At 38.1% G+C, this 12,313-nt stretch overlaps 1 protein-coding gene across 2 annotated transcripts; it reads right to left on the minus strand.

Annotated features, from left to right (window-relative positions):
• Positions 1 to 1,435: 1,435 nt before the first annotated feature.
• On the minus strand, positions 1,436 to 11,725 carry LOC110159123 (amine sulfotransferase-like). 2 transcript variants are annotated; one of them, XM_055164336.1, is made up of 8 exons: positions 11,052 to 11,725; positions 9,376 to 9,508; positions 8,621 to 8,761; positions 7,873 to 8,090; positions 6,385 to 6,511; positions 5,950 to 6,044; positions 5,365 to 5,542; positions 1,436 to 4,538 (listed from the first exon to the last, which is right to left on the minus strand). In XM_055164336.1, exons 2-8 carry the CDS (start codon positions 9,437 to 9,439, stop codon positions 4,414 to 4,416), a joined length of 948 nt encoding a protein of 315 aa, XP_055020311.1. In that variant the 5' UTR covers positions 9,440 to 9,508; positions 11,052 to 11,725; the 3' UTR covers positions 1,436 to 4,413. The 2 variants fall into 2 exon arrangements, with proteins under 2 accessions (XP_055020311.1, XP_055020310.1); XM_055164335.1 differs by lacking the exon at positions 11,052 to 11,725 and adding an exon at positions 9,802 to 9,934.
• Between the last annotated feature and the right edge of the window lie 588 nt (positions 11,726 to 12,313).

Consider the following 12,313-nt stretch of genomic DNA (forward strand, 5'->3'; position numbering starts at 1 on the left):
CGTTTTATGCCATATTGTGGAAGATTACCCAAAGGAACAACATTTCCATGGACACAAACAGGAGGAGGCCCTTCACAGTTACTCAGAGAAATTAAAACAACCAAATTCAAATAGTTTTTTGTTTGTTTGTTTGTTTGTTTTTTTTCAGTTTCTTGGCTAAAAAGTTACAGACTGTGGCTTAAAGTGAAATTATAATGTAACTTTCTAAAACTCACTCAAATGTTAAAGCTGCATGGTGTAACTTTTTGTAGAGGGTCCGTCAGATGCTTCTCTCCATGGAGAGTTTATTGCTTTGCATGCAAAATCGGGCTTCAATGATTAATCTCCGCATGTCCAAACTATGGCCTGTGGGCCAAATGCGGGCCTCAGACAAATTTTTCTTGGCCCCCAAGCTTCCAGGTGACTTGGCCCAAATTACTTGCATCAATGAAAAATTTACTTTTTACTCCAAGATTTTTGAAACTCTACCTTGATAAAGGGAATACTGAATATTTAGTGTGGGTTTTAAGGATCTTAGCAAGAATAAAGACTGATGACTCATTCTAACGTGTAAAACATGCAGATATTTCAATTATTCACTGTATTGAGCACCAGTCTATGGCCCTCAATCGGCCGTCTGCTTTGTCTATGTTTAGAAATGTGGCCCTTGATGACAAAAGTTTGGACACCCCTGGATTAATCAATGAATTGTGACTAGTCAGCTATAAAGAATGTTTGTATTTTGATCATTAAAATCGTTCTCTGGACTATACAAACTCAAACACATGTGCCTTTATATAACAAAGACAGTGGCATTATTAAATTAAAATGTTACAAAATAAGAAACCATTTCTCATTTCCCCAATTGATACACTTCATTTTAAATATTGTCCAGCTAAAGGCCTTCAGTCATTATATTTCAACTTTTATTTGGCAAATAATGTATTTAAAAAGTTTCAGTGTACAATAGACTGATCAAATAATGAATCACTGACTGGTCGACTACTAAAATAAATTTAAGTTGCAGTTTAACGCACACAATGCAGAACTCCTCCAGCTACAGTCGTCCTGACCGAGCCTGACTCCAGATCTGAACATGGCGGATTACTTTTACAAGAGTAACTTTTTAACTCTCCTGTTATGTTTACTTGTCAGGTCAATTTGACCCAGTGCATGTTTACTTATCCAAAAGATGTCTGAAACCAGAAAAATCCAAACAAGTTAATATTTAATTACTAACTGCATTACTAACTATTCTATCAATATTTAGTGCAATGGTGTTCCTCACCTCTAACAGGTCAAGGTCCAGTTGTGATAATTCACTCATTTTGCATAAAAAAATGTTTTTCTTTCTTTTTTTTTTTATGTTTCACCAGTTTATTACTTTTGAAAGATCAACATATATACAGTGTTGGGAAGTAACAGATTACATGTACTGGAGTTATGTAATCAGAGTACAAATTATGAGTTACTGTTTTAATGAGTGGTAATTGGATTACAGTTACTTTGTTGAAATAAATGGATTACATGGTGGTGTTTTCCTGTTTTCACATTTTGGGCTAAACCAGGACTAAACCAGGACTAAACTAGGTCTAAAACAGGACTATAACAGGACTAAAACAGGATTTAACAGGACTAAACCATATTGTGCAGACCGTGTCTCCTCCTCTTCTATCAATAATATTTTTAATTTGGTTCAGTAAAGTCTGGGCTTTTTATTTTCTTTTATCAGACAAAACGTTATGATTTCCTCGTCTTTGCTTCTCTACAGCAAATCAAGTAATCCAAAGTATTCAGATTATGTTACTCACTTTAAGTAATTTAATGGATTCTGTTACAAACTACATTTTGGTGTATGTAATCTGTAATCTGTAGGGGAATACATTTTAAAAATCACCTTCCCAACACTGCATATAAAGCACAATAGTTTTACACAACAATGAAACATAACATTTAAATTTTCTTTTACACACACGCACTGTCTGTGAACCAGAAATGAACAAACTCACAATACAACAACACAACAAACACACAGCAATCTCAATACAGTGGTCTCTCGTTTATTGCGGGGGTTACGTTCTAAAAATAACCCGCAATCGACTACATCTGCGTCTAGTCAACTTTATATTTTACAATTATTATATCTGTTTTAAGGCTGTAAATCCCCTCATCACACACTTTATACACTTTTCTCACACAGGACAGTTACAACACTTTTTATATCCTTCTTAAAACTTATTGCTGCTGTCGTCCTTTTGTTATTTTCCTCCTTCTTTATTCGTGGAGCTGTTAAGGACCAAAAAAGTGCCCAATTGTTCACCTTTATGTTACAAGCATGAAACTTTGCCAGATTATTAACATCCCTAGGACCAGTGTTGGGGAGTAACAGATTACATGTACCGGAGTTAAGTAATCAGAGTACAAATTATGAGTAACTGTATTCGGTTACAGTTACTGTTTCAGTGAGTGGTAATCGGATTACAGTTACTTTGTTGAAATAAATGGATTACACAGCGGTATTTTCCTGTTTTCATATTTTGGGTTAAACCAGCACAAAAACAAGGACTAAACCAGGATTACACTCAGGACTAAAACAAGGACTAAAACCAGGTCTAAAACCAGGTCTAAAACCAGGACTAAAACCAAGACAAAAAAAAACAGGACTAAACCAGGACTAAAACCAGAACTAAAACCAGAACTAAACCAGGACTAAACCAGGACTAAAACCAGAACTAAACCAGGACTAAAACCAGGACTAAAACCAGGACTAAAACCAGAACTAAAACCAGAATTAAACCAGGACTAAAACCAGGATTAAAACCAGAACTAAACCAGGGCTAAACCAGAACTAAACCAGGACTAAACCAAGACAAAAAACAGGACTAAACCAGGACTAAAACCAGGACTAAAACCAAGACAAAAAAAAACAGGACTAAACCAGGACTAAAACCAGAACTAAAACCAGGACTAAACCAGGACTAAACCAGGACTAAACCAGGACTAAAACCAGGACTAAAACCAGAACTAAACCAGGACTAAACCAGAACTAAACCAGAACTAAACCAAGACAAAAAAACAGGACTAAACCAGGTCTAAAACCAGGACTAAAACCAGAACTAAACCAGGACTAAACCAGGACTAAACCAGGACTAAACTAAGACAAAAAAACAGGACTAAAACCAGTATCAATATCAATATCAATATCAAGTTATCCAAACTATTCAGATTACGTTACTCACTTTAAGTAACTTAATGGATTACGTTACAAACTACATTTTGGGGTATGTAATCTGTAGGGGAATACATTTTTAAAGTCACCTTCCCAACACTGCCTAGGACCAACATTTGTGGATGTGGAACCAAGCCCAAGTCGACCCTGGAGCCGAGGACTGTGCATGTCACAAAATGGCTGACATGGAAACGAGGCAGGGAGCTAAATTACTGCTTAAACCATCTTTTTTTGGAAAATAATGTTAAATTATCATATAGGTTATAAAGAAGAATATGTATCAAAATACTAGCTACTGCAAAGCAGTTTTCAATGCTGTTTTTAAAGTGAACGTAAGCATTAAACCACAACAAGAAAAAAAAAACTACTACTAAACTAATGGTGTTTTTTAAAGGTACATTGTGCTACTTTTCTGGTCTCTGGGGAGATGTTATTGCTTTGTCTGGAATGTTTAACTTTCTATTTTCATGGAGACTAAACAAGGCCAAGTTCCAGGTCAGATCTGTGGAGAGGCGACCCCGCTCACACTCAGAATGCCTCTTTTTCTAGGTATGTTTGAGCTATAAAACCTGCACTTGTAATTTAATACATGTAAAGTAGAGCTGTTTAATGTCACACTGTGGAACATTCCAGGCAGAGCACTGACATCTCCATAGAAAAAAAAAGTTACACGGTGCATCTTTAGTAGTGTTATTTGCTGTTTCTAGTGCTTTTTTGTGTGGTAATTTTAGAGCAAACTAGGTAAATCTGCAGAAGAATTGTGGCCATACAGTCAAAGCCTGATCCTGTCAAATCTCAGAAGCTCAGCAGACCGGGCCTGGGTAGGACTTGGATGGGAGACCACTGGAATTTCCAGGTGCCACAGGGGGGTGCCAGTGGCAAAAAAACTGTCATTGTGTCCTTAGGCAAGACACTTCACCCACATTGCCTAGTATAAAAGTGGTGTGTGTGTGAGTGATGGCAGTGGCCGGAGGGACTGATGGCACAGATTGGCAGCCTCGCTTCTCTCAGTCTCCCCAGGGCAGCTGTGGCTACAGTAGTAGCTTACCACCACTGAGTGTAGAGTGACTGAATAATGAACTGTAAAGCGCTTTGGGTATCTTGGAAGGTGCTATATAAATGCACCTTTCAAGATACCCAATTTGCAAGTCTGTGTAGTTTTTTTCCCATGATGCTCTGGTTTTGACTGGACAAAAGGTTGTAGATTACGAGTTGTCTCTGATGTCCCAGATAAATGACACAGGGAAATCCTTCATCTCTCGTTCGAAGACTTTGTCAAACCTTTCGTTCTGGGAAACAGTGAAGTGGTTCTTCCAGTCGCCAATAGTTCCTAAAAGAATGACAGAAGTGATATATTGTGTTTAAATATGTTGTGTTCACATGTCGTCACAACATTCAAGTGAGGAACAGAACTTCAGACAGAGCAGAGCCTACAGTTAGCATCACATCACCAGGGAATGAAGAGTTGGTTCTTCTTCCCATAATTTCACATAAACATATATATATATATATATATATATATATATATATATATATATATATATATATATATATATATATATATATATATATATATATATATATATATATATATATATATATATATATTGATGACATCATGCTGAGGGAAAATCTATTAAAAAAGTTTGGCACAATTTACAACATTACAAGAAATACATTTTTGACACTTTATTGTTTCACCCAAATAAAGGTGTTTTATTATATTTTAATTTGTCAAATTCCTGTGTACTTTAGAGACGTTTTGGCTCAGTGTACAACAGTGTTGCTTGATAAGTTATGGAACTAATGTCATGATTTCCAACTAGGATTTTTTTTTTCATCTAAAAAAATTGCCAAAGTGGAAGAAAAATGTAAGATTTTGAGGTTAATATATAAAGATCTTAAGTGTGTTATGTGAGTAAATGAGTCATAGGCACTTTAAAAGAACCTAGGCCCATACTCTGTGAAGATATAGACTGTCTAATAATGCAGGATCACTCAAACATGTGTGAAAGAACCAAAACACAACTTCAGGTGTGTTTTTAACATGGCCAAAAGCCACGGACCTTTAAAATTAGATGAAGCCAGGTCAGAATTCTATGGTGGGATTTGCTGTTAAACCGTCAGTTATTCATTCACGATTGAAGAGGTTGTACCTTTCCTCAAGAGGCTGCCCTGGGTACTGTCCAGCAGTATTGCCATATTTTTATAGTTGGCCTTTGGATTCTGCTTCATGTTTTCAAAGGTGCTGTGCTTCACCACGTTCTGCAGCTCATCCTCGGTCAGTTCTATCTCCAGGAAGTCTGCAGTCTTCTTCACTGCAGATTTGAGGTCCTAAAACAACAAAAGATACTTTTACCACAAATAAAATTAAACAACCTGGCCTTCTCTCTGGTCTCAGAAATTTGTGAAAAGTGCTCATCAGAGCATTTTGAGCTTTAGAGATGTAGACAGAATAATAATAAAGAGTTACTCAAATGTGTGCATGAAACAAAACACAACTCTGGGTATGTTTTTGATGAGGTAAAAACATTCTCACATGACTTTGAGCTCACAAGAGTCATTTTTCCCATAATATTGGACCTTTAAATATAATAATATTAACTACATTTCAGTCAAATGTGCAATATCTCATTTGCGCTGTAAAGTTTAAAATGTGTTTGTACAGTATAATGAGCCACATTTCATGTGCACTTTTTCCCAAATAAAATTTCATGTTAAAAATGGTAGATTTTTCTTACCATGATCATTTCTTCATAAGTGATGAACAGCATGTTCAGCTCATCTCTGTGAGAATACCAAGTCTTAATGTGATCAAACCAACTTCCTGCCATCACTGCAACAGACGCACAACAGTCACATTACAAACTGACAGCTTAAACTCAAGTTGTTTTCTTATTTAAAAGACCTGTACACGTTTTTGGTTTTTTTTTACATTTATTTGAACAAAATGTGTCTTGCATCAGTATAGATCTATTGTATATGCAGCCCTGGGGGAAAAACATGTAATAGGCTACATTTATATGATGACGGTCTTAGTAGAAGCAATTAGAAACAGTAAGGGTGAGCTTTTGTGGATTCAAGAGACTAGTCTAGTCTACCTAGTCTGTCCTGTAAGCAAGACAGACAGTGGCACATTTTACAATATAAACTAACTATAGAATTGTATTTAGTACCTTCTCCATTTAGGAACTTGTCAAAAAAGTCATCAAAACTCTTGGGCGTTTCCAATATTCTGCCTATTTTGTGGAAATAGTAGTAGGACACGACAATGTCTTTGGGATTTCTGGCCACATAGATCACCTGAAATACACAACATCACAGCATAAAACAACAAAAAACATACAACAGAAAAATGAAACAAAAACATGAAATAAACACAAAATAAAAAAACAGGATCCTGCAGCGTGGGTTAATATGATTAAATATGTTTTAAGAGCAAAATGAAGAGCCTGACAGCAGCAGTTATGGAAAGCATGTGGTGGACCATAATGAAGTAAAAGTAGTAAAGTACTGGACTTACGTAGTTTTTAAATTTGATCAAGTATTTTTTTTATTCTGGTATCTGTATTTTTACTTAAGTAACAAAACTGAGTACTTCTTGAGTCTATAGTAACAATAAATACATTACGACCCAGGTGGGTCCAACATATTAAAAGGCACAGGAGTCAAAAGGGTTACAAAAGTTAAATAGTTTTCTTTTTAAGTTAGTTACTTTAAAGAACGCTGAAACTCCTCCTGTGCCCAAAAACAAAGTAACAACAGAAAGGTGAACCTGGTCAACCGGCCAAACAGAACAAAAGGGTGTGACACCGGCTTCTGCGGCCCTGTACGGGGTCGGCCCATTGCTGACATTGCTAACCTGAAGAAAAAAACGTCCCAAACTAACTAATAAAAGGCGAAAACAGAACACAAAAGGCTAAGTGCAGCTAACAGCAGGCCTGGTGTGGTCTGCACCGAGCAGCAGCCAAAGCAGTGGAGCATGCAAGGCGACAAGCACGTGCCCCAGGTGCACGGAGGGAGAGGCGGTGCGCGGAGGCGGTGCGCGGAGGGAGAGGCGGTGCACGGAGGGAGAGGCGGTGCGCAGCGAGCAAGGAAGTGCAAGCACAAGGGGGCGCACCACAGATACGAGGTTTATTTACAGTGTGACCAGCCACACCACAAAACACACAAATATAAACTACACACAACGTGATGCACAAATGGGCACCAGCACCTAACAGTCATGCTTTAAAATTCGTTATACCACAGTCAGTGAGAATTCCGGTGTCTAATTGGTCCTAGGCACGGGCCGACAGGGCAGCCGCCCGGAGTGGCAGCCGCCCGGAGTGGCAGGCCCGACAGGGCAGCCGCCCGGAGTGGCAGCCGCCCGGAGTGGCATTTTGTGGGGGGCGGCATGAGCGCTAGAAAAAAATAAAATTAAAAATCCATTTTTCTCACTCTTTATTGCTGAGGGAGTTAGTGATCCCGGGGGGTCAGTGTAGGACCACCACTGGTAACTGGTAAACACATCCTCAACTGAATGTAGGGACGAGCTCCATTTAAAACCATGACATAACTAATATTTGACACATTTTCATACAGTGGACAAACTTTTCAAACTCACAGATGAGACATTTCAGTTTATAGCCGTGGTATAATGCTCACAGGCGTGTGCGACTGACCTTCCCCTTCTTTTGGCCGAGAGCGGTGGGCATCATGTCGAAAAGCAGGTGGGACAAACTGAAGCGTGGAGACTCTGCATTGATAAACTTCTGGACCTGTTGCCGCACTTCAATCCAGCTCATCAGTTCAAAATTTGAATACACGGACCTCTTACAGACGGACTCGATATCGCCTTTGGACAGGAGCAACAAGAGGATCTGCTGCATCCAGGAGGTCCCTGAACACACCACAGAACACACACAAAACAGTCATGGAATTAAACAAAAAATTCTTAAAGATAACTCTGTGATTTTTGCTGTCAGATCACACTGTGGGCATTGAGGTGGACATATTGCACTTGTGTCTGCTATATCGTTACAATCAATGAGGAAGTATGTGCAGAGAGGGAAGTCTGGGCCTTCCTCCCCAGACTGTTGCCTTCAAGACCGGGCCCCGGATAAAGTGGAAGAAAATGGATGGATGGGGACGTCTGGTAATTTGCAAATTACCGCCCCACCTCTGTGTTACGTGCAAAGCATTCGCACAGGTTAAGCAAAGTTCGTAAATGACTCTATTTGACTGACTTTGACACAGAGATTGAAAGAAGAAACGAAAAGAAAGTGATAGAAAAGGCGCAATTACAACAGCAAACACTGAGATGCAGATTCGCACGGGACTAGTATTATCACAGACATCTTTGGTTGGCAAATTATTACAAATCACCAAAGGTCCATATGTCATATTTATCCTGTGTGAATAGGGCTTTACCTGATTTGGGGTATGTGACGACAAACACGTCCGAGTCTCTGATCTCCAGGTCCCTGATCTGCTCTATCTCATGAGGCAGATGAACGTCCTCGACCAGCGGAAAGCCGTGGTATCGCCACAGAGCCGGATTCGTGTCCCAGTCTAAAGAGGAGGAGGACATTTAGAACAACATGGCTCTGTGGTTCATTTGACTTTACAATAGGGTTATCCAGACACAGATAAAAAGCTGCAACTAACGATTATTTTAGTAGGCAACAACTCAGCGTTACATTTTTCAGACAATTAGTATATTTGTATTTTCTATTTATAATATTTCTATGGTACACTGACACTTTTTGAAAACATTTTTGACCAAATGAAGGTTGACGGTGACTGTGAGCCTCGTAATATAAGGAGTAATATTTATGGATTTAATAGTTTGAGCGTCAAAGTACTTTAGGCATGATTCCATGGGATTACAAAGTGAAAACCATACTTCTCCATGGAGATAAATATGCCCTACTGTGGAATATTATAATTATAGGAAAAACGTTTCTATCAAGACAAGCAGCAGGAGCTAAATAAGAGAGAGGTTTGTGGAGATGCAAGCCCACTCACTGTAAGGATGCATGTTTTTCACTGCTATTGCTATAAACACAACCATAATGAAAAAAACATGCTTTTATTTTAGTCTGTTTTGGCCAAAAAGTGAAATACTGTCTCTTTAAATAACATTTTGAGCAGGTGGTACAGTATGTAATGGAGCTGTACATTACAAGTGGAATCAAGCAACAGCTTCTCTTTGTTCCCGAGGTTTAGGTTTTTCATCTCTTCTACCATGTCTCCAAAAATCAGCTGATCCAACTTTGTTCCAGAAGGTGTTTCTCTGTGTACGTCACTTGAATCCACCTGGAAAACACAGAATAAACACAACAAATCTAAATTTTGTTCAACTAAAAATTGCTTGTTGTAATGAATCCAGAACTTTCTGTAACTTTCCGATCACTACTACTCAACATGTGCAGTAAAACACACTTATGTGTATATTGTATGATTTTATGCACATTTTCATCTGTGTTTGCATATGTAATGTTGTTTCCTCATTGAAAACATACCCAGGGTCGTACGTAAAACTGAAAACACCCTGTTCCACATTGTGATGTCATTAAGTGGTGATAGAGGTGTTTTTAAACTCCACACACCTTCACAAGAATCATGTGAATAATTTCAAGCCTGGAATTACCAAACTTTGAAGCTACATTTATTGTTTTTGCCTTGTTGAAACGTCTTCACTTCTTGGCACATCAGAAGACTTTGCAGACTTTCTGTAGCCGTTTCAGCTGAAAAAGTAAAACGAAAACAACTTATGGTTATTCTAATGTTTTGACGAGTAAATCAGTTCAATTGAGGTTTAAAATAACGCAACTATTAACTTTAAAATTACCACTTGATGACATCACAACGTGAAACACAAGGTCCTAATAATCCAGGATGACTCAAACATGTGTGAATGAAACAAAACACAACTCCAGGTCTGTTTTGATGGTAACAACATTCCAACATGACTAAAGCTTACAACATTTAACCATTAGTGAGTTTATAGACACCAACAAATCAAATAAAACTGAACAATCAAAACTGATTCAGGCAGGTTTGTTTTGTGAACTTTAATGTTTAGTTTAGAATGTTCTGAATTTGTGGTTTGCGTTTTGGAAATGGTCATTATGGACGTCCATCCCACCCAAGAACTGCTCATCCTCACAAAAATATAAACAATAAAACAAAAACGACCCACAAGTAACGACATGGACTTGTGCTACATGTGTCCAATTATCCTACATCTTTATAAAGTGGCAGTAAATCAACATATTCCAATGATGAATCTCCAGAGTGAGGGGACAGGCTGCTCGCAGCGAGACATCGAGCCTCTACACCAAAGTTTAGGAACATTATAGCCTACGAAAGTTTTTTTCCAGGAGACAGACGTTCTGTACATCTGCTAGATAACTGCAGATAAACAGAATAAAATGTAGAAACATTTACAATCACAATCAATGACAGCTGAATTATTTACAGTCAATGTGGCTAGGCTATATTAACCTTACGTAATTATGTTTGTTAACCCATTCATTGAGTGGGTATATGGGCACCTGGGCTGGCAACCATTTTGTGTGCTGTGGTCCAAGACAAAAAGTATCTGATGAAGGCTTTTTTTGCCGAAACGTTATTTTGTTAATAAAATAGTATTTGGACATCGGCCAACCGAGTGTGCTATGCATTTTTTCACCCTGATCTGGCTACTCCTTGCATTTGCACCTCTGCAGGAATCTTGGTGTGCGTTTTCTGTTTCTGTTTGTTAACCCTCATAAGCCGCTGTATAATGACCATTTGAAATAGTGAATGGCAGTAAATGTCCAGATAAGTCAACAGATAAAGAAAGTAGCGCTGTTACCTGTGCGTGCGCCTCCAGAGTCCTGCAGGGACCGCGGGCTGGCGCGCACCTTTAACCACGTCCAGCACGCCCCGCCCCCTCCGCGGATCTTTGTTTGCAGAATCTGCGTGAAGTTGGGCCCCATCAAACACAAACCTGCAGCAAAACTATGTCAACCGTTTCTGCTCCGTTTTTGCTGCAAAAACGTTTGTTTGTGCTGTTTTAGTTTTTAAGATATTAACAATTCTTTTATAGGCCAAACTGGGGTCAGCCAGTCCCCAGGAAGCTTAAAAATGCTCTAAAATGGTGTCAATGTTTGTGCTTCACTTGTGCTGTTTTGTGCTGCAAAAAGTTCAATTTCTGTGATTCTGGTTCTTAAGATATTAGCAGTTTTATTTTCATCCGATGACGTCATCCAGCCCCTCAAAATGTTAAATAGCCTCAAAACAGGCAGAAAATTATATGAAAACTTTGTATTTAGTTTGTGCTGTTGTGATTTTCATTTGTGCGAATTTATTTCTAAAACTATTAAGTATTATTTTTGCGGTAGGCCAAAACTGTACATATACTATATATGTATTATATGTAGGCTATATATACATATGGTATTATAGCCCACACACTGTAATACCTTAAAACATTTTATTGGATCTTGTGTTTTAGTGTTTTAGTTAACATGTAGCTGCTTAGCCTCTGTGATGTCTTTGCACTCTTGATATTGGAATTTTTTGAAGTCTGTGAAAACTGAATGGAAATGTTACTTGCAAAACTGGAGCGGACTGGACAAGACTTTTGAGCAGATAGATCAGACAGATAGATAGATAGACAGATAGATAGACAGACAGACAGACAGACAGATAGATAGATAGACAGACAGATAGATAGACAGATAGACAGATAGACAGACAGACAGACAGACAGATAGACAGACAGACAGACAGACAGACAGACAGATAGATAGACAGATAGATAGACATAGATAGATAGATAGATAGATAGATAGATAGATAGATAGACAGATAGACAGACAGATAGATAGACAGACAGATAGATAGACAGACAGATAGATATATAGATAGACAGATAGACAGATAGATAGATAGATAGATAGATAGATAGACAGATAGATAGACAGATAGACAGATCGATAGACAGATAGACTATCGTCTATCTATATCTAGTCTATATATCGATAGACAGACTATCATCTAGATCTATCTAGACAGAGATCTAGACTAGATAGATAGATAGATAGATAGATAGATAGATAGATAGATAGATAG

Source organism: Boleophthalmus pectinirostris, unplaced genomic scaffold (assembly GCF_026225935.1).
Source record: "Boleophthalmus pectinirostris isolate CB_2022bp ecotype Guang Dong unplaced genomic scaffold, ASM2622593v1 HiC_scaffold_6, whole genome shotgun sequence".
NCBI classification, from domain to species: Eukaryota; Metazoa; Chordata; class Actinopteri; order Gobiiformes; family Gobiidae; genus Boleophthalmus; species Boleophthalmus pectinirostris.

What these genes read in the sequence shown, in the direction of transcription:
- LOC110159123 (XM_055164335.1), bottom strand. An exon ending in CGTCACATACCCCAAATCAG is followed by an intron (nt 8,091 to 8,620) that starts GTAAAGCCCTAT and finishes TGGTGTGTTCAG; the next exon opens with GGACCTCCTGGATGCAGCAG. An exon ending in GGGCAGCCTCTTGAGGAAAG is followed by an intron (nt 4,539 to 5,364) that starts GTACAACCTCTT and finishes TCATTCTTTTAG; the next exon opens with GAACTATTGGCGACTGGAAG.